This window comes from Rhea americana, unplaced genomic scaffold (genome assembly GCF_003343005.1).
Source record: "Rhea americana isolate MKP2758 unplaced genomic scaffold, rheAme1 scaffold_167, whole genome shotgun sequence".
Classification (NCBI taxonomy): Eukaryota; Metazoa; Chordata; class Aves; order Rheiformes; family Rheidae; genus Rhea; species Rhea americana.
Genome location: NW_028185783.1, coordinates 1,043,039 through 1,061,768, shown reverse-complemented (window position 1 = coordinate 1,061,768; position 18,730 = coordinate 1,043,039). Strand labels below are relative to the sequence as shown.

Here is an 18,730-nt window from a genome sequence, read left to right as displayed (position 1 = left end):
CACAAAATGAAATAGAAACCTCTTGTCATACAAAACCAGATCCTGGAAGTGTAGGTATAAATCAATGATGTAAATCAGTGTAGCACCATTTTATTGAACCCTTTTGCTACCTGGGAATATGACTCACTCTTTGTGAGATCAGCATAAGTGCTGTTCTTTCCTAGGTAAGAAAACAGCCAGCATGAAATGTAAGGCCAAAAAATGGGAGGAAACAGATTGTTCAGTCTAACTTTGGTGAGCTTTATGGGGAGAGGGATCAAGCCTTCTGAAGGCAGGAAACAAGAGGAAAAGCAGAGGAAAGGAGAATGAAGGAACACGTAAGAGGCTACTGGAATGGATCCAAAGCTACAATCAGTTATTTTGGACTAATTATGTTGTACAGTGCTAGAGTCAAGTTTAGAAACACCACTCTAGGTCAGACTATGATATAATGTTGCAATCCTTGGATGATGGAGAGCTTTGTGAATTTGATGCTGTTTTAAAAACCCAAGTGAGAGTTTTGTTCTTTCCATGGATTAGTCCCTCATGTGCCCAAGCAAAGGTTTCCTTGCTCATTTCTGCTTCTTTCTTTCGTCAGCTTCTGAGATGGGCAGCAGCTTCAAGTGTTTGACAGTCATTGGGGTTTCTTAGAGAGCTCACAGCAGCAGCAGTAGTACATTATGAAGCACTACCTGCAAAATACAYGATCCCTTTAAGAAGTTTTAAATACCCTTTACATTTGTTCTGGAACATTTTGAAGGACCATTATAATATGCTCTTCATAAATATGTGATCAGTTTAAACTGTTCATTTTGAACAAATCTCACTTTCTAAAAGCATATATTATTCATGGAAGACACAGCATAATGCTAAACATGTCATATGCTAAATCACAGTAGGGTTCAGCTCTAGAGCTGGAAACACATTCTAACAATTAGACCGAGCTCTGAGTCTCCTCAGGAATAAATTTCTGTTGATGACCACATTGTCACAGATAGCCTGAATCAACATTTCATAGACTATTGGTAAGGCCAAGGGACTTCACATCAGTGGTACACAGTCACTCAGAAAGGACAGTGACTTCCTTTTTTAAATATCAACCTTTTGATTATATTGGTTAATTATCAGGTACACAGAATGTGTTTCTTTGAGTGTTTAAGTACTGCTGGATCCTGTTAGATCCTGTATACACTTTAGTTTAACATCCAGTTACCAGAAAGTAAGCTTTAGACAGATTCTTTCCTGGAATATATGGTGTTGCCCAAACACCATATGTTGTTGGTGTTGTACAAACTCATTGGGAGTAAATAACTTCAGTAACTTGTGCAAGAGATATTAGGTAATCACCTAGGGGCATCTGGCATGTTTTGTCYGTAAACAGAAGAGAGTAATGATTAATGATGAGAGTAATGATTAATCTCAGCTCTGCATTAAGGTTTAAATTGCACCAAAAGACGAGTGAAAAGCATCCTCTCTGATAAGCTCTGTTCGCTCTTCTCCTGAAGATGATACCARTGAGGATCCTCTCTGTGTTGCTGTGCCTGCACATGGCCTGGGTATGAGTTTAATYGCTTGATTCTTTTCATATCTTGCTGATTTGAAGCATGAACATTTATTTAATATTCATTGATTGGATAGATGCATTTTGGCTGTCATCTAGTTTGTAAAATGCAATGCACCTAYATATGCATGAGCTTACTGTAACCATTTCACTACCAGCCTTTTGCATCAGTAGTTCTTGACTATCCAGTTCCTTAGCTTTGCTTAATTTAGTTTTGCTGAATCTGCCTGGCTGCAGGAGCAGCAAAGCAGATACGYTGACACAAATCAATAGATTCAGAGATGGTGCTGTAAGTCTTAAAACTAACTCACAAGATGCTGATGTTTTCAGTAGGTTAGGAATTTTTGAATTTATTGGATGAATTATCCTTTCCTTTGGACTGTAAATCCCATTTTACTTCAGCAGCATTTTCCAGCTACAAATGACACACAATGCCTTTTTATTATATAATGCACATTAAAAAAAAGAAACGGAATGTCTGTGGCAACARCATCAGGTGAAACTAGAGCTAAGCAAGAATTAATTTGCAAATAAGGAAGGTGGTAGTTTTGATTTTCATCTGTGCTAATTTAACCTTCTTGTTTTCTCCTTTAGGCCTTTAGCTCATGATCTTGCATTAGATTCTCTTTGTGACTCTTTTTTGAGGAACATAAGTGTTCTCACAAATCAGAGAAATTACAAAAGCCGTAGTGCTGGGGCTCTTAGTGCTGAAAAGGCAGAGACTGTAGAAAAGCAAAGCCTTTACTTGCTACTTGGGCCAGATCCTCAGGATGAAGAGAAGCAGCACGAACCTGGTGGCTGTGCTAGTGGCGCKCCAGCTCCTGCTGGACAAAGTGCCTAGACCAAGGAAAATTGTCTCAGAAGGAATCGCAAGTCCTTTCAGGCATAAATTCCTGTGCTGCTATTTGTTTTGTAATTAGTTTGTATATTTGCATTTCAGCCCTTCAGGTTGCCTCAAAATCTCAGTATTTCTCCTCGTTTCTATCAGCACAGTACAATCCTCCCATYGTTTTTATTGCTGATGTTATTACCTTTCTTACTCTTTAAGGCTGTAAGCTACAAGCTTATAGAGAGCTTCTGCGATTAAAAGCAGACACACTAATGGGAAAACCTTGCTCAAGTATTTTTTAAGCCCGGTTCGGTGCAGACTGAAGGCAACAGCGTGAGAATAGAAATCGAGGAATGTAACAGCAAACGTTAACAGAACAGAGGGCTTGCAAAATGCCTAAGTTAAAGCAAGTTAAGTTAATATTATATTTACATGAGCGCGAGGTTGTCGCGTAGTGGGTACGACCGTGAAACGCCCCGAGCATCGCCCAGCTCCCTGGACAGCGGTGCTGGCTGGAGGAGGAGAAGGAGGAGGAGGAGGAGGAGGAGGAGGAGGGAGGCGAGGCGGAGGGCTCCGCGTCCGCGGGGGCACGTCAGGCCCACGGCCCGCGGGCGGGCCCCGGGGGCCCCGCGGCGCCCCGCTGACGCCTCCCGCCGCCCCCGTCTCCTCCCCCAGCAGGCGCAGGCCGGCGAGAGCGCCTTCGAGAAGGAGGGCGGCGGGGTGCGCGGCCCCCGCATCGTGGAGCACGCGTCGCCCACGGGCTGCCGCAGCGACAAGAGCTGGCCCATCTGCGCCGACGACGACTGGGTGAGCCRCCGGGCCCGGCCCGGGGGGGAGAAGCCCCAGAAATCCTCTTGCTGGCCCGGAAAACCTCCCCGTCCGTCAGCAAGGGAGGCGGGAGGGGGACGGTTTTCCTCACGGCAGCCTTGGGGGATTTTTTTTTTTTTTTTTAAAGTTTCACTGGTGAGGAACTGAGGAAGGGGAAAATTAAAGGTTCGTTTGTCACGGCCTCCCTCCCCACTCCCCTCGCCGCCGCCCCGTCAGGAGAAATTTCCACGGACAGCGCTTCGCTCGCGGCATCGCGCCGCTCTCGCCAGAGCGAGCCCCAGGGCGAGTCGCTCTGAGCCGCGGCAGTGCTCCGCGAAGTCCTTGGGTGCGCAGGAGACAAAACCTGAAGAGGAGCAGCAGGGCCTTGCCCCGAATTTTTTTCCGATGGGCTTTCAGTAACGGCCAAAAATCTCTAAACGGTAACGGTGGGGGGAAAAAAAAGGGATACTCATTCAGATTTCAACACAATTATTTAYCTCCTCCAATTTTAGGGTTCAAAATGCCCGTCAGGCTGCAGAATGCAAGGACTGATTGATGAGACTGATCAGGATTATAATCACAGAATAGACAAAATTAAGAAGCTGCTGGCAGATAGCCAAAACAACTACAAAAAATCTAATCAGATAATTGTGCAAACCGTAAATGTACTGAAGCCAGACCTGGACAGTGCCCAGCGTAAGTATCTCACACCCAGTTTTGTTAACTGTTGCTAAAATTCTGTGTTGTTGCGTGTAAGCGTTATTTAGTGAAAATATACACTACAGTTGATCATCAAAAATGAGAATAAGGACAAATATGAGACTCTTAACTAGTAAAAACTAGTATAATTTTTTACCTGTTTGGTATTATGAGAAGCATATTCTTAATTACATGTTTTACTTATATATTTTAAAATATGCTACTATCTTAGGAGAGAAAAATCACACATGCATAGCTGACAGTGTTGTGTTTCTGTTTCAGAGCTTGATGAGACTTATGGTCAGGTGTCAGCAGAACTGAGAAGGAGAATTGTGACATTAAAGCAGAGGGTTGTCACCCAAGTAAACAGAATTAAAGCTCTGCAAAACAGCATCCACAATCAGGTGACAGAGATAAAGCGCTTGGAGGTAAGTAGCTGCTATGTAATTTCCGTTATCTTCAAAGTCTAGCTACAGAAAGAGGGTCTATCCATTATACCATACATGGTAAGCAGTGCTGGGTATTGAAGAAAAAAAACTTGATACGAATTTCACACGGTTGAAGCAAATTCCCAAATGAGTTACTCTTTTTGTGAGGCTTGTTTTTATTTTCCTGCTGTATGGGAACTGGTGTGAACTTAGGAGGACTGCTGGTCCTGTCTGCAGATTTTGCTTTGAATCAGGCAGCAAGGACTACTGATGTTACATCTCTTTGTTACTGCCTCCATACTGGGCATTTCTCCTCCTGTACAGAGCTGCAGAGTAGCTAAAACTGGAGGAACTTGCCCTATCCTTCCTCGGTGCTGCCACCACTGCCCACAGCTTGTGGTGGCATCAATAGCCCAAGTTTCCAGGGTGTGGCTGATTTCTCTGATGGTTTTGCAAACAAAAGTCCTGTCACAAATGGCAGTTTTGCTCAAAATTCCCATTTGACCCCTGGGGCAAAGATTCAGTTTTACCAGTCCCAGCAGTAGGACTCCCCAGGACACWGGCCTCTCAGCAAGGCCTCAGCAGGCTCCAAGGCAAGTGCACTGACTCCCTTGCTCCTTGGAGGATTCCTTTGTGCCCCGGCTGCCAGTGAGCATACCCAGCTCCATGGCACTCCCACCAAACCCAAGAGAACTTCCCTATTCCCTGAGAATTAAAGGGAGCAGAAATCGGGAACATGCCACAGCATACTTGTCTATGGCACTTACCTGCTTTGTGCTGTTGCACACGTCATTAATGGTAGAAATGAACTAGGGCAAGACTTCAAAACTGAGCTTTGCAGAAGCTTGGCTGTAGACGGAACGTACTAGGAGGGCAGCTGCCTCCTTTCTCAAAGCCACTTAAGGGACACATTTGCTTGAGAAAGTCAGGAAAGCTCCCTAATCAAGTTATTTCTCTCTGTTTATGTAGGTGGACATTGATATTAAGATACGAGCTTGCAAAGGATCCTGTGCTAAAAGTTTTGATTACCATGTGGACAAAGAAAGCTATGACAGCATCCAGAAGCAGCTTACCCAGGCCAACTCTGTCGACTTGCACCCAGAGATTGAAACAACTAACTTGAGCATACTGAAAATTAGGCCAATAAAGGACTCAAATGTTCCTGAGCATTTTAAGCATAAGCATCTACCAGAAATGCAAGCTCTGAACATTTTYAATAACGTCAGGCAGATGGAAGTGGTGTTAGAAAGAACAGAAACAGACACAAGCACCTCCAGAGGCGACAGCTCACATCGTGCAACAGTATCAAGGGGAGATGGACCTTCACACCCTAGCGTAGTCCTTCCTTCTGTGCATGGGAGAGACAGCCCTAGTCTGGGACACAGAACCTCCACTGTCCGTAGATGCACCACCACTGTCACCAAGAAAATTGTTAGTGGCCCTGATGGTCCTAGAGAAGAAGTAGTTGAAAAAATGGTTTCCTCTGATGGCTCAGACTGCTCCCATTTACAAGGAGTAGGAGATGTTGGAGGGGAAGGAAGTAGGTAYAGTGGGAGAGATGGCTTCCACAGCATAGAAAGGTTGTTCCCTGAGATAGAGTCATTTCTTACCCCTGGGTCTGCAAGCACTGTTACTAGGTTTTCTAGTGCATCTGGCAGCACTTCAACTAGCAGCCAAGGAAGTGTCACAGCCAGTGGTCGCTTAGGTGGTGGAGCAACGAGTCATTCAGGGACTTTTGGGGGAAAAGGTGGATCTACAGACTTAGGAGAAGGGGAAGAAGATGATTTTGGAAGACTTCACCTTCAACCATCTGGATTCCCATCAGGCAGTGTGAGTCACTCCAAAATAGTGACCAGCTCCTCTTCTAGTTTCAACAAGGGAGGCTCCACTTTCGAAACCAAATCACTAAAGACCCGTGAAATAACTAAGGAGCTAGGTGGGGTGCAGCATGATCAGAGTGCAGAGGATAACCCAGACTTTCAGGCACGCAGCTTCAGAAGGAAAGGAGCGAATCACAGGACAGACTACACTGGGAAAGGTACACATGTGCATCAGGGAGATGGATTTTGAGGTAGTGGAGCAAAACTCCATCCATAATCAAACTGACACATTGATTTTAGATACTGCCATAAGTCAGTGTGATGAAAAAAAATGCAAGAACAGTGTCTGTTTGTTGCCACTTTGAAAACAAAAAGGAAAATATATCAATAGCTCGGTTATTACATAGACCATGTCATCTGCAATTTAAAAAGTATGTAAAATATATCTGAATTCTTTTTAATGTTGCCTGTCACTATGCCTAGTGTAGTCCAAGACATGTTTAACAAATTTTCCTCAGAACTATTGCTACTTGGATTCCTGTGAACCTTTTATTAAATTTTACTGATAACTCCTGTCAAACTAGATCAACTTTTTTTTTTAGACTGTGATGATATCCGCCAGAAACACACTTTTGGTGCCAAAAGTGGCATTTTCAAAATCAAGCCAGCGGGATCCAATAAGGTTTTGTCAGTTTATTGCGACCAAGAGACCACTTTGGGAGGATGGCTATTGATCCAACAGAGAATGGATGGATCAGAGAATTTTAACCGGACCTGGCAAGACTACAAGAGAGGTTTCGGCAGCGTGGATGGCAAAGGTCAAGGAGAGTACTGGCTGGGCAATGAAAACTTACACTTGCTAACTCAGAACGACACTGTCCTTCGAGTGGAATTGAAGGACTGGGATGGAAATGCTGTGTATGCAGAGTATATTATACAGGTAGGGTCAGAGTCGGAAGGATATGCGCTTGCTGTGTCCTCCTACGAGGGGACTGCCGGGGATGCGCTTATCACCGGCTGGCTGGAGGAGGGCACTGAATACACGTCCCATGCCCAGATGCGGTTTAGCACTTTTGACAGGGACCAGGACCGCTGGGAGGAGAGCTGCGCAGAGGTGTACGGGGGTGGCTGGTGGTATAACAGCTGCCAGGCGGCCAACCTCAATGGCATTTACTACCTGGGGGGCCACTACGACCCCAGGTTCAATGTTCCTTATGAGATCGAAAATGGGGTGGTTTGGATACCATTTAAAGCCTCTGATTATTCCTTAAAAGTTACTAGGATGAAAATCAGRCCCATAGAAACCCCGTAGAAAGACAGGCTTTTAATATATATGTTAAGACCATGTGATTAGAAGCTTTTTATGCATATATATATATATAWAAAATATATACACTTATGGATGTGCATGATGTATCTTTATCCTGTGAAAYTGAAGGCAACTGGACACATTTGTGGCTTAAAAAATAAACACTGTTTAATTACAAAATAATTCTCCCATCTTCTTTTTAAATGCCAAAGCTTTTCATGGAAACATTGATTTTAAAAACCTTTGTATATAAACCTTGTCTGCAGCCTTTATATAGATGCCTTACCTAGACTTTGGTAAACACATCTCTGATAGACACAGTGTTTCCTGCTAGCATATCTTGTGCATTTTTACGTGCTAAACACTTCAAGGGTCACAAATGCACAAACTAGCTCATGCCTAGATAAGCGAATGTTCCAAAAGTGGAAGTGAATGTCATGAAAAACAATATGTTGTACAGTGGCTTTCTAAAATGCAGCTTGAGTTTATCTTGATCACGACTGGGAAAGAGATTCTTGGATATTTTCCTTTCGGCAATCAATAGTATGTCTCCTTCCTGAATCTATCGTGACATCAATCAACTGAAGAAATAAATAAATCAGAATGACAGATTGCAGCACTCTTTGCAGCATGTCAGCAAGACAAAATCTTTTCGCAGGCTGGATTCGTACTTAATAACATTTACCAAACTTTATCATTTACTTCAGCTGAGGAGAAAAATCTAAAAGGTAATGATACTCTGTAAAATTTGATCTCTCAGATTTTTTTCATAATATTTTAAAATTTAAATATCAACCCTGCACCTTCTTCCTGAGAATTGAAAATACATTTTATTTTCTCTCTAACTTATTCAGCATTGGCAGCATTAAGAGATTATGCAGATGGGTGGTTTTGTTATTGCTGTACCAGATAGACTAGAATATACAAACTGTATTGCTCACACTTCTGCAGTTACACCATGTATGCAGCACTATTAGCGTAAAAGATGTTCAAAATAGRTCCTAATCCAGTTCATTGTTCTGTGTGAACACAAGAGTGAAACAGGGATAGAGATCTGGCCATACAAAAAAGACTGCAAGGGAAGATCCCTGTTTTAATAAAGTAAACAGATATGTGCTTGAAACGTGTCCGGTTTAGATCTTTTCACTATTTTTATCTGATTTTTTTTATGTCACACTTTCAGTATTGAGATTTGTATTTATAGATTTCAGATAACCAGCCTTTTGTGAKGAATGAATAGGGTATTCCTATTGCAGCATTCCCTCAGCTTCTCCATTTAATAACTTACAAGTACTTCCCCTGTACGTTAACAGTTCATTTTATAAACTGATCAGCCCAGTCGGTTTAAATTCTTTAATCTAAATTCACAGTAAGACAGCTTCAGTACTGCTGTTTAAAAACTGGGTTTCCGCATAGTGAAAACAATGTAAAAATGCTAGCAACTCACRCCTTGATTTGAGATCAAAATACTCAGAATTTAAACTGTTTTAGGTTGTTTAAGAGTGCTAAAGAAGTCACAAATTTAGAAGGACATTCACCATGAGCTCCTGTTGCCACTAAAATGAATTGTGAAAGTTTTCTCGAATTCAACAGTCCTGCTTTTGAGCGTGACTTTCCTCTTCATTTGCACAGAAGCCCAAGAGCAGCTGGAGATAGTTCTCAGCCAGAACTGCAGATGATTTGGGTTCTCTTTCACTCTTTCACACACTTTTGCCACACATCTAGAATGGAATACACTTTAATAAACAAAATATRCACTTTAGGACCAACTTGTAAGTGGGAACTGACCTCTTGAGCTTTAATATTGTAAATACAGAAGCAAACCTTTCATCCAAAAGAAGAYAGTTCATGATAACTCACCAAAATATAGCTCCCCAAATAAGCTTATTTGGGAGCAGAAAATGTTTGACTAAAACAAAATAAAACAAAACAAAAGAACCCAGACTCAGCTTCCTCGATTTCCCAGATTCATCTACCTAGATTTGTGCCGACCAGTCCAAAGCTACATTAAGAGATTAGCATTCCATTCACAGTGACTACTAAAAGGTTATGACTGTAACCAGCACAGGCAACATTAGGAGCATCTGTATGGTRATGGTATATTATTTTTGCTTTTAGTATGTTTCTCATCAAATRGCAAATAAGGATTCATATGCAGATAAGGTTTTTTAAATCAACAACCTGCTAATAGTGCGCGATAGAGATTTTTTTGAACAAAAAGCACCCGTTGTGTGGAAAAACTGTTACACCACCTATATAATTACACAAGAATGTGCTGTGTTTGTCTTTATACCTTATTACATAAAATTACACAAMRAAATATTCACTGTGTTTAGTTTTTCTGTGTTTCTATTGASAAATGAGCATGAGCAGACTTTACCTTAAATCTCACTGGTGAACATTTATCATACTATTTAACAATGTCATCATGCACTGATAAAGACRCTCACTTTAAGTCCTTTTTCAGGATTTCTCAAGCTCAGTTGCTGCCCAGCATTGCTGGAGAGTCTGCTGAAAAGCCAAGACATCTCTACAGCTATGTGCAGAAGTGTCTGCTTTTGGAAAAAGCACTTCTGCTTTGTGCTATGTGCTTTTCTTCCCCAGCTGCAGCGTAAGCCTGGCTGTGGGAACTCCAAACATTTCTAGTCATGTAATGAGATGCTACCCTGATGTCTCCTCCTTGTTCCCCGAGACTCAACAGATTATATCAGTCAGAGAGGCTGCAGATGAGATCCAACTACTGTYAGCCATTCAGGTTCCCAACTTCATGGAGAAGACAGTTCCCCTCTGAGAGGTGGCTCACCCTGTCTACTTTGGTTGGGAAGTTCTGCCTTTGAGACGACGTCTGCTCCTGACTACAGAGGCAGCTTAGACCACTAGCTTCAATGAAATACTCAAATTTTAGATAAGTAAGGTGAGCTGCATCTCAATTTTAAACTGTCATCATAACCAGATAAAGAAATGAGGAAGATGTGAAGAGCAGCTCTATTGGCAAAAAAAAATCTTGATTAAATATAGAGAGCTTGATCTAAATCACAAATGGAATAAACAGTGGTATTTAGGAACATGGAGCAAAAAGGMTGAGTCTGTCCTTTAGACTAAGATTGATACACCTCTGTAATTTCATTAGACACTTCTGTTAAGAAAATCATCTGCAATGTGTTTGTGTTAAGCACACATATTCATTCTCCACTAGTAATGCACAAGTGGCTAGGAATTATATGAAGAGAACTTCTGTTTAAAGGTTTTGGCTAATTTTAAGAAAAAATTTTAGCAAAGTTTCAAAACATGTTTCTCAGCATTGTTCATCTTAAGAGCCTGCCCCTCCTGCTCAGCACCTGCCAGGCTCAGCAGATCAGAGGGAACAAGGACTTTGCAGGCACAGCTGCTGTCATTTAGAGTAGTGAGACCCAGCTGCCTTTCTGCCCACAAAGGAAAATGTTCTTTTTAAAAATCTGATTTTCACAAAATACAGAGAGCTATTCTTCCTCACCTCCTTTCTCTCTTACTGTCCACCACCCAAGCTCTCTGTTTCCYACAATTATTTTTGTATCTTGCCGTAAGAATTCCCTTTCTTTTTAGGTCGTGGGCTTTTTACTAGGCCTCAGTGCAAGCAGAACATTGTGCTAGCAGTGGAGGATGTCCAGGACAGTACCCTGCCATATGGCTGTAGCAATAAACCCCAAAGCCCCATGGAAATTATGCCCTGATTATCCCCAGTAAATGGCAGAGATAAGGGAAGAGGACAGCAGACAAGGGCTGGATGGTTTGGAAGGACAGTAATGCAAAGGTAGGCAGGGCCTGAATATTATATTTGTCCCAGAGCCTGAAAACCTCTTAGCTATCCTGCACACAGTGCTTGATGAACGGAAGCGACACCATGCTCAGTTCTGGGTTGGTCAGTACAAGCACGGCGTTGACAAACTAGTGTGARGCCACTACTCTAGCTGTTTGCAAGCTGGAGCATGTGGTGTCCAAGGAGAGACTGAGAGACCTGGGTTTGCGCCACCTGGAGAAGAGGAGGCTTGGGGTGGGGTCTCACAGTTGTCTTCTGTGCGTGGTCTCATGAGGGTTAGAGAGAGGTGGAGTCAGACTCATTCCTTCTCAACTTGTTACACAGGTAGTTAGTATACCTTTTGATATAAAAGGAAAAGACAGTCTTTTGATATAAAAGGAGAATATGCTTGCTTCTCCCCAGATAATTCATAAGTAATTAGAAATTATATGAAGAAAACTTTATTTTTAAGGCTTTATTTAGTTTTTAGAAAACATTTAAAAACTAGTTCTTTCCCTCTTCAAATGCAGTGTGGAACTTTTTTGTAAAACAATGAAACGGGTATTTTTATCATGTTATTCTATACTGACAGCTGCCAGTTACTTCAGTCTTGTGAACAAAYGAAAAATAGTATAAAATACACCTGTGGTTTATTTTCATGGGTCAGATTTTGATTTATAGTTGACATAGCTTTTCAYTTTACATCACAATATGGTCATGCACACATTTTGTCATACTTGGTTCTCATACAGAAAGACAAAAATGTCTAAAAGTTTCATGTCTAAAAAGTTAACCATGCATGAGAATGAAAAGAAAATCTGTGACTCTGTRCATTTTGAAAATGGTTACTGTGGAAAGTATGGTCTGATTTTCATGCTCATCTTCTTCAGTGAATACCATGACCCTTTCCAGTTCATCCATACAATACCATCATCTGTACCATGTTTTGCCATATCCCAGCTGTAGCTCCCTCCCCAGTAGTATCTGCCATTGGGGTTGGCTGAATGGCAGCGATTGTACCACCATCCGCCACCATCTTCTTTGGAGCACTGCTTTTTTGGATCTGCAGTTAACCTGTTGAGGGGAGGAAGGAAGAGTTAACATTGACAGGTGAACCACAAACAGTTCAACAGAGTGCATACTCCTGTCCCTGCATGGATATTTTCAAACTATAACAAATACTTAAAATTCCCACTGAACTTTCTGTGAAAGACTGGTTCTCAMAAGGATGTACTATGCAGTGCACTTGGAAAGTGAAGCTGCTAAGAGAAACAAGTACAATCTTGCCTGCATTTCTCTTGGAATGCTATTTCAGTCTAGCAGTTGATAACTACAATTCTTTCCAGTTGATAAAGGTAATTGCAATATCAATGCAATATTAATTGTAAGTCTTTCCCAGTCCAAAGAATGTCTTTTTTAGTAAATTGGTAACAGAGAAGTATTAACATAAAAACATAGCATGCATCTTAGAGATACAGTGCTAACTTACCTACTTAACAATTGGGTTCCTGTCTTCTGAGTAGGCACAATTTTATTTTTTAAATAGGATGTGCTATCTATCTGTTTCCTTAGGGCTCATTACTGTGTTACTGGAGACAGTACCAATGCTCCTACAGAGATGTGACTGTGGTCCTCAGCACTGCTACCCTCAGTCTCTAAGAATGAATATACTGCGTCCAGATTTGCCAATTGTCCACAATAAGATGGCATCAATACAGTTCAGTGTGCTTGCTTCTTATTTGGCCACATAGCTGTACTAATCTAATATATAGTTTCCTCTGGGAAAATTCTGCCCTTGGCTACGTCAATGGAACAGCATGAACGTTTGGCTAGCAGCTTACAGGGAGAAAATATATTTTAATATACTGTAACATTCTATGAAAACTAACGGTAAATTAGGAAAATACTCTATATCTAGTTCTATTTTAAGCAGAGAGACATATGATTCCATAGCTAATCTTTTAAAATAGTTTACGCAAGTACATACCATCCATCATTGTCTCTATCGTAAGTACTGAAGAACATGCCATTGTGAATTGTCATTGTCCTGTTTTCTCCATGCAGCTGTGACGCTCCTTCCATGAGAGCATTGCCTGCATTGCCTTTGTAGTTACTAACTGAAAGCTGATACTTGTTTCCTTCATCCTCTATGGTGAAACCTTCATAATGAGCTGAAACTTTATGGTCATTCCAGTCCTCCATTTCAATTAAAACTTCAGTGGGCCCTGTTTTGGTAAGCTGGCTGATTTTGTCATTTCCAAGCCAATATTCACCTGAAAACAACAGATGAGAGCTCTGAAAAGTCAGTTTCATGCTGTACTTCAAGACAGCTTTACGATTTGCCTATAGGTCTGCTRAAATGGACTAGTTAGTTTTAAAAAGTCAAAGAGCTTCAAGAAACATGAGAAAATAGTTTTAGTAACAAGAACTCTTCATGTTTTTTGTTGACAGGTTTACCTGGTATATTACAGTACTTCTTCTCTCCACTTGCAATATTTCCAAAACCCCTTTTATATGCATCCCATACTCTCCCAAAGTTAACGCTGCCATCTTGGCGATTCTGAATCAAAGTCCAGCCTGCAGAACAACAGTATTTAGATTAAACTGCAATCAAAAAAGGAAWATAGAATGTTTAAATACAGCCCTTCTCCTGTCTTCATCTCTAGATGAGCTTAGCATATGGCTTCCTTGCTTCATGAGCAAAGGTGGAAAAAACAGAACCTGAAGGAATGCTGATGTGTAGCACACAGTAGCAGAGTAAGAAATGAGCCAGCTCCTCCATGTTTACCCAAATATTGTCCACTCTGGTCATAATAAGATATATTTTTATCTACCTATCCCTTCCCAACAATTTATTTCCAGTTTCCCTGAAGAAATATTCTACTGTGCATCTGAAGATGATCAACAAGACTTTTTTGAACTAGTTAATTGGACTTCATTCTCAAGTAATTAAAAAAGTTATAACTCCATATTGGTTWGCATAAATGATAATTACTAGTAAAAATTATTTTTGTAGCATTCATACYAATTAATATTTTAACAATATAGTTATTTCACACTAACCTCCACCTTCTGTCTCCATGTCACAGTACACTCTATATGGTTTGCTGAAAGGCTCAGGCTGGATGAGGTACATTTCTGAAGTCTCACCTCCCTTTCTGAAAATATCCTCGCATTCTGCAATTATAAAGCAAAGTATCTGTTACTGACAGAGCTCTGCACTTCTGCTTCAACAGTCTTCTTATCCTTGTTTGCTTACTGCCTGTGAACAATTTTAAAGATATATCTAATTCTACTTTCATAATACATCAGATTAAATAATCATTGAATAAAGTGTTTCTATTGTTCTGCTTTTCCAGAGTCATTTCTAAAAGTTCAGCCCAAGTGATTGAAGAGGATGTATTTTTCAATGACTTTTTGAATTAGACAGACTCATGAAAGAAAAACCTATTGGGGTACAAATATAGTAATAGTAAGTACATCACCTCCACTTTACAAAGTCCCCAAAACACAAATTTCTTAAAGCTGCTACTGGCCACTATTGAAGACAGATTTGGTGTAAAAGGATATTTGGTCTGACCAATAGAGCCATCCACAAAAGACTTTTTCATGTTGGATCACTAGCTAGCTTTCCTGCTATCCTAATTGGCATCACAGGCTTCAGACAAATGTTCATAGCAATTGAATGATGTATCTATCACCTGGTAYGGTGATGTAAATGTGAGAAGCGAAAGATGTTTTTATAGCTAAATGAGGTACCTTTGCCTGAAACCACCGGGATATTACAGGAAACAACACAAGGAGAGTGGCAGTAGTCCGTCTGGGTTGCAATGGCTTTTTCCAGTTTTTGTATCTTTTTGTGCAAAGAATCCACAACTGCACGAAGGACCCTGAGACTTGATGGGATGTTATTGTCCAGATTGTCCTTTATGTAATTATAGTGCCTTTCCAGTTCTTCATTGTACTCTGAAAGCAAACCGTCATTGTCTAGAAAAGCAAACAGATTAAATAACAGCTCAGTTTTTGATATGTTTTCCAGTCACAAAATAATGAAACACAATCTGTAAGGACAATTTGAGAAGTCCCTTCTTTCCTTAGCAAGGAAGACGGATATGCACATCTTTTCCTTACTTTTCTTGTTTCTACAACATGCAAAGACTCTACAAAGATTCCTGGAAAATGGATACACATGTATTGATATGTCTCTGTGAGCTATTAGATTTATCAATATTGCTATTTTCTGGCAAAGAAATATAATTAAGCTTCTTTCTAGGAAGCCATGCTGCCAAGCCAGGAGCTGGACATAAAGAAACTGGATGTATGTGGGAGAACACRTAAGACAAAAGTGGACTGCTTAAACCTACAGGCCTCATATGAATCTTACCTCAGTGTGAGATCCATTTATTTTCCCCTCTCAGAGTGTTTTCTAAGATTTATGATGATATAGTCATGGAACCCTAGCCTGCTACATAGTGGCTCTACTGCATTTTTAACTTTTTTAAGAAGTCCCTTTAACAAATAATGATAGTAATGTCAATATAATTGCAATACTGTTTACATTAGTGACTCAGAACAATAGCATACCTTTTCTTTGTTTTTGTGTCTTTACCAATTTATCATCCAGAATATTCACATATTCATAGAAAGTTGTAGAGCTGTCGGAAAATTTGGTCACTTTGTCTTTTAGATCACGAACAACGGATTTCACATTTTTTTCCTGTTTTACCAGTGTAGTTTGCAATTCACATCCAGTYGGACACAGCACTCCCTTAAAAAAACAAAAAGGGCTGTGGATAAAAGCCAAGATAAAAAGAGAAGCTTCCTACCCCATCCATGAGTGGCTATACCTCTGAAAACATAGAACACTTAGTAATGTGAGGTCACATATTTAATCACCCAGATGAGAATTCAAGATTTCCAACTTCCAGGAAGAAGCTGCAGTGAGAGGTGCAGGAAGGAGCTCCAAGCTCCCCAAGAGGATTCTTCTGCTGAAATTCTTTGGAAAGGGCCTCTCCACACTTTGGTCTTACACTATCTGCTTTTCACTTCTCTGCACTGTTAAATGTTCAAAATTAAGCCACCTGAACTATGACCAAAGCCTGCCAGGAATTACTTGGTGCCTATGTGTGCGTGCATCTACCCCCTCTTTCAGTATCCTCGAAATAAGAATCAACCATGCTTTGTACATCTCGGTTTTATRTATGTTTCATACAGAACAGCTAAGCGCATTTCAACACAACCGGGAGACACCTACCAGCTCGTCTAAAGGATGCTTGCACCCGCCGGCATCAGGATAAACGATGGGACCTTTCTTCTCAGCCTCCTTTGGTCGCTTTGGTGGCCGGGGCTGATAGCGGCTTCCGCTGATGGGAGGCGCCACGGGTCTCAGCGTAGGGGCTGCTTCCCGCCTCTTGTCCAGCGGTCGGTGGCCTCGAGGATTCAGCTCTGAGCCCTCTTCCTACAAAAGCCACAGAGAAAGAAAACTCTGAATTTAGGGTCGTTGTTATTAAACGCCATGCACAGGATGAAGGTATCCATCCCGCATCCTTTACTACTTTAAACAACAAAGAAAACCAAAGCAAAGGGTATGTAAGTGATGGAATTAAAAAAGTTACATTGGAAATACTATATTGACATTACGTAAAAATAACTGTAATGCCTTCTTCTCCAACTCACACCCTCACAGACTAGATCTATCCAAACTRAAAAGCCTTCAAAGCAACACCAACACAATATTTCTCTAACCAAAATAGTTCTCTAACCAAAGACCAAAGTTCATGTCGTTCATAGCCACTACCTACCGTGAAACTTGAAATAGCAGGAYTGAACAAATCAGACATTCATGGGGCTAAGATGGATATTCACCCTTACATTAGCAACAACCCTGTTTTTCACTGGAGCACTATAAAATTTTCAAAGTCTCAGAAAATCAGGCAACAGTCAAAAACATCTTCAGGTGTCAGGCTATAGGCCAACTATCAACTGGCAAAATTAGTAAAATTATTCAGTAATATCTTTTATATTGGGTTTCTTGAGCTTTCTCCGATGCATGTATTCCTCATCACTGTCAGAAACAGGAACTGTAATAGCTACCAGTGTCCCATACTGTAGGATGCATTTTGAGAGCAGTTGAACTCCACTCCAGTGGATTTTCAGTTATATTGATAAATAGAAGCAATTAACAATTTTATTTATTTGAAAAGCTTTCATCTTAAAATTCAGTTTGAAAGTCTGATAGCCTGAGCAAAGGAAACAAGTCTTGTCCCTAAACATTTGTTCAAACTAAACCATTTGTATTAATATTTGTTTGAGCTGAACTGGATCAAAATCTTCTACGACCTCTGATCCCACTSAGACTTAGCTACAAATAAAAATCACTTGTAAAGATCCAAGGTCAGAGCCTTAAAATAATTCCAAAAGTAGGCAGCATACAAATCACAAAATGGCTGAAAATGATTCAGTATAATAGCCTTATCAGTAATCAATGCATAAACACAAACACTTATGTTGTATAACAGAAMATTATCTTATTTTTGATCGTCTTGGTCTATTCCATTTTTGTGGAGATTTTCARAAAAATCAAAAAGTCCCTGAGATTCCAAATCAAACCTCCCATTAAAATATTTTACTTAAACAAAACTAAATACCGATTAAATTGTTATTTTAGATCCTGATGGCTTGCCTTTTTATTTAATAATTGCTACCTTACCCTTTCAAATGTAAAGCTATACGATCTGGTAGTAAATTCTCTTCTAATGCCTACTAAATCCATAGAAAAAATTCTGCTGTCTTTGAGACAGGACACCATTAATTACACACGTCTACTCTCTTGCTCCCGACAAACTCATTTTCTGTAACACCAACAGTTAACATTGCTGAATACATAGCCATAAATTCATTTAGCCAAATAACTAGTCTTACCAACTTACCATCTTCATTCTCCTACAAAAAAGGAAAGGAAATACAAAGAAAATAGATCTAAAGCTGGAAAAGAACTGTTTGCAGTTACGTATACGTGAAAAATAATACAGAGATTATTTCTTTGAACAYAAATGGAGCAAGGACATGCACCGCATTGGTTTTTTTCACAGTTTCTAACTTAGCTAACTCAGAAGCTGAGAAAACCATGCATGCCGTTAAATAAAATTAATTATTTTTACTCTTATTAGTATTAATTAATTACTATCAGTATTACAACCTCATCATCGTACTCAACGGAACCCTGGGATTTAATGGTAGAAACACAGAGCAGGAACAGCAGGAGCAGTTTCATGATGCCGGCTTGCTTGAGCAGCTCAGTGAACTTCTCCCACCAGCGGCTCTGACAGTGACAGATCCTCCGTGTTCATATATATATATACGAGCCTGAATTCCCACCTTGGTAATGATAGGACCAACCCTTTGGAGAAGTCACTGTCTTTCTGTTAATATTTAACCTTTCTCCTGAATGCATGTGTGCCTGAATACATTTGCTATTGAGCAATATTTCTGGACAAGTCTTATCTCCATGTCCCAGAGACTCT

The 18,730-nt window shown here is 40.5% G+C and overlaps 2 protein-coding genes across 2 annotated transcripts; one reads left to right on the top strand and one right to left on the bottom strand.

Moving 5' to 3' along the window:
- The first annotated feature begins 1,469 nt into the window (after window positions 1-1,469).
- FGA (fibrinogen alpha chain) lies at window positions 1,470-7,565 on the top strand. The gene is made up of 6 exons (XM_085300620.1): window positions 1,470-1,535; window positions 3,048-3,176; window positions 3,689-3,872; window positions 4,158-4,303; window positions 5,273-6,341; window positions 6,726-7,565. The coding sequence occupies exons 1-6, from the start codon at window positions 1,485-1,487 to the stop codon at window positions 7,433-7,435; spliced, it is 2,289 nt and encodes a 762-aa protein (XP_085156746.1). The 5' UTR covers window positions 1,470-1,484; the 3' UTR covers window positions 7,436-7,565.
- A 4,170-nt stretch (window positions 7,566-11,735) lies between these two features.
- FGB (fibrinogen beta chain) lies at window positions 11,736-18,480 on the bottom strand. The gene is made up of 8 exons (XM_085300619.1): window positions 18,406-18,480; window positions 16,462-16,665; window positions 15,792-15,975; window positions 14,967-15,194; window positions 14,271-14,384; window positions 13,665-13,784; window positions 13,195-13,480; window positions 11,736-12,281 (listed from the first exon to the last, which is right to left on the bottom strand). The coding sequence occupies exons 1-8, from the start codon at window positions 18,478-18,480 to the stop codon at window positions 12,053-12,055; spliced, it is 1,440 nt and encodes a 479-aa protein (XP_085156745.1). The 3' UTR covers window positions 11,736-12,052.
- Between the last annotated feature and the right edge of the window lie 250 nt (window positions 18,481-18,730).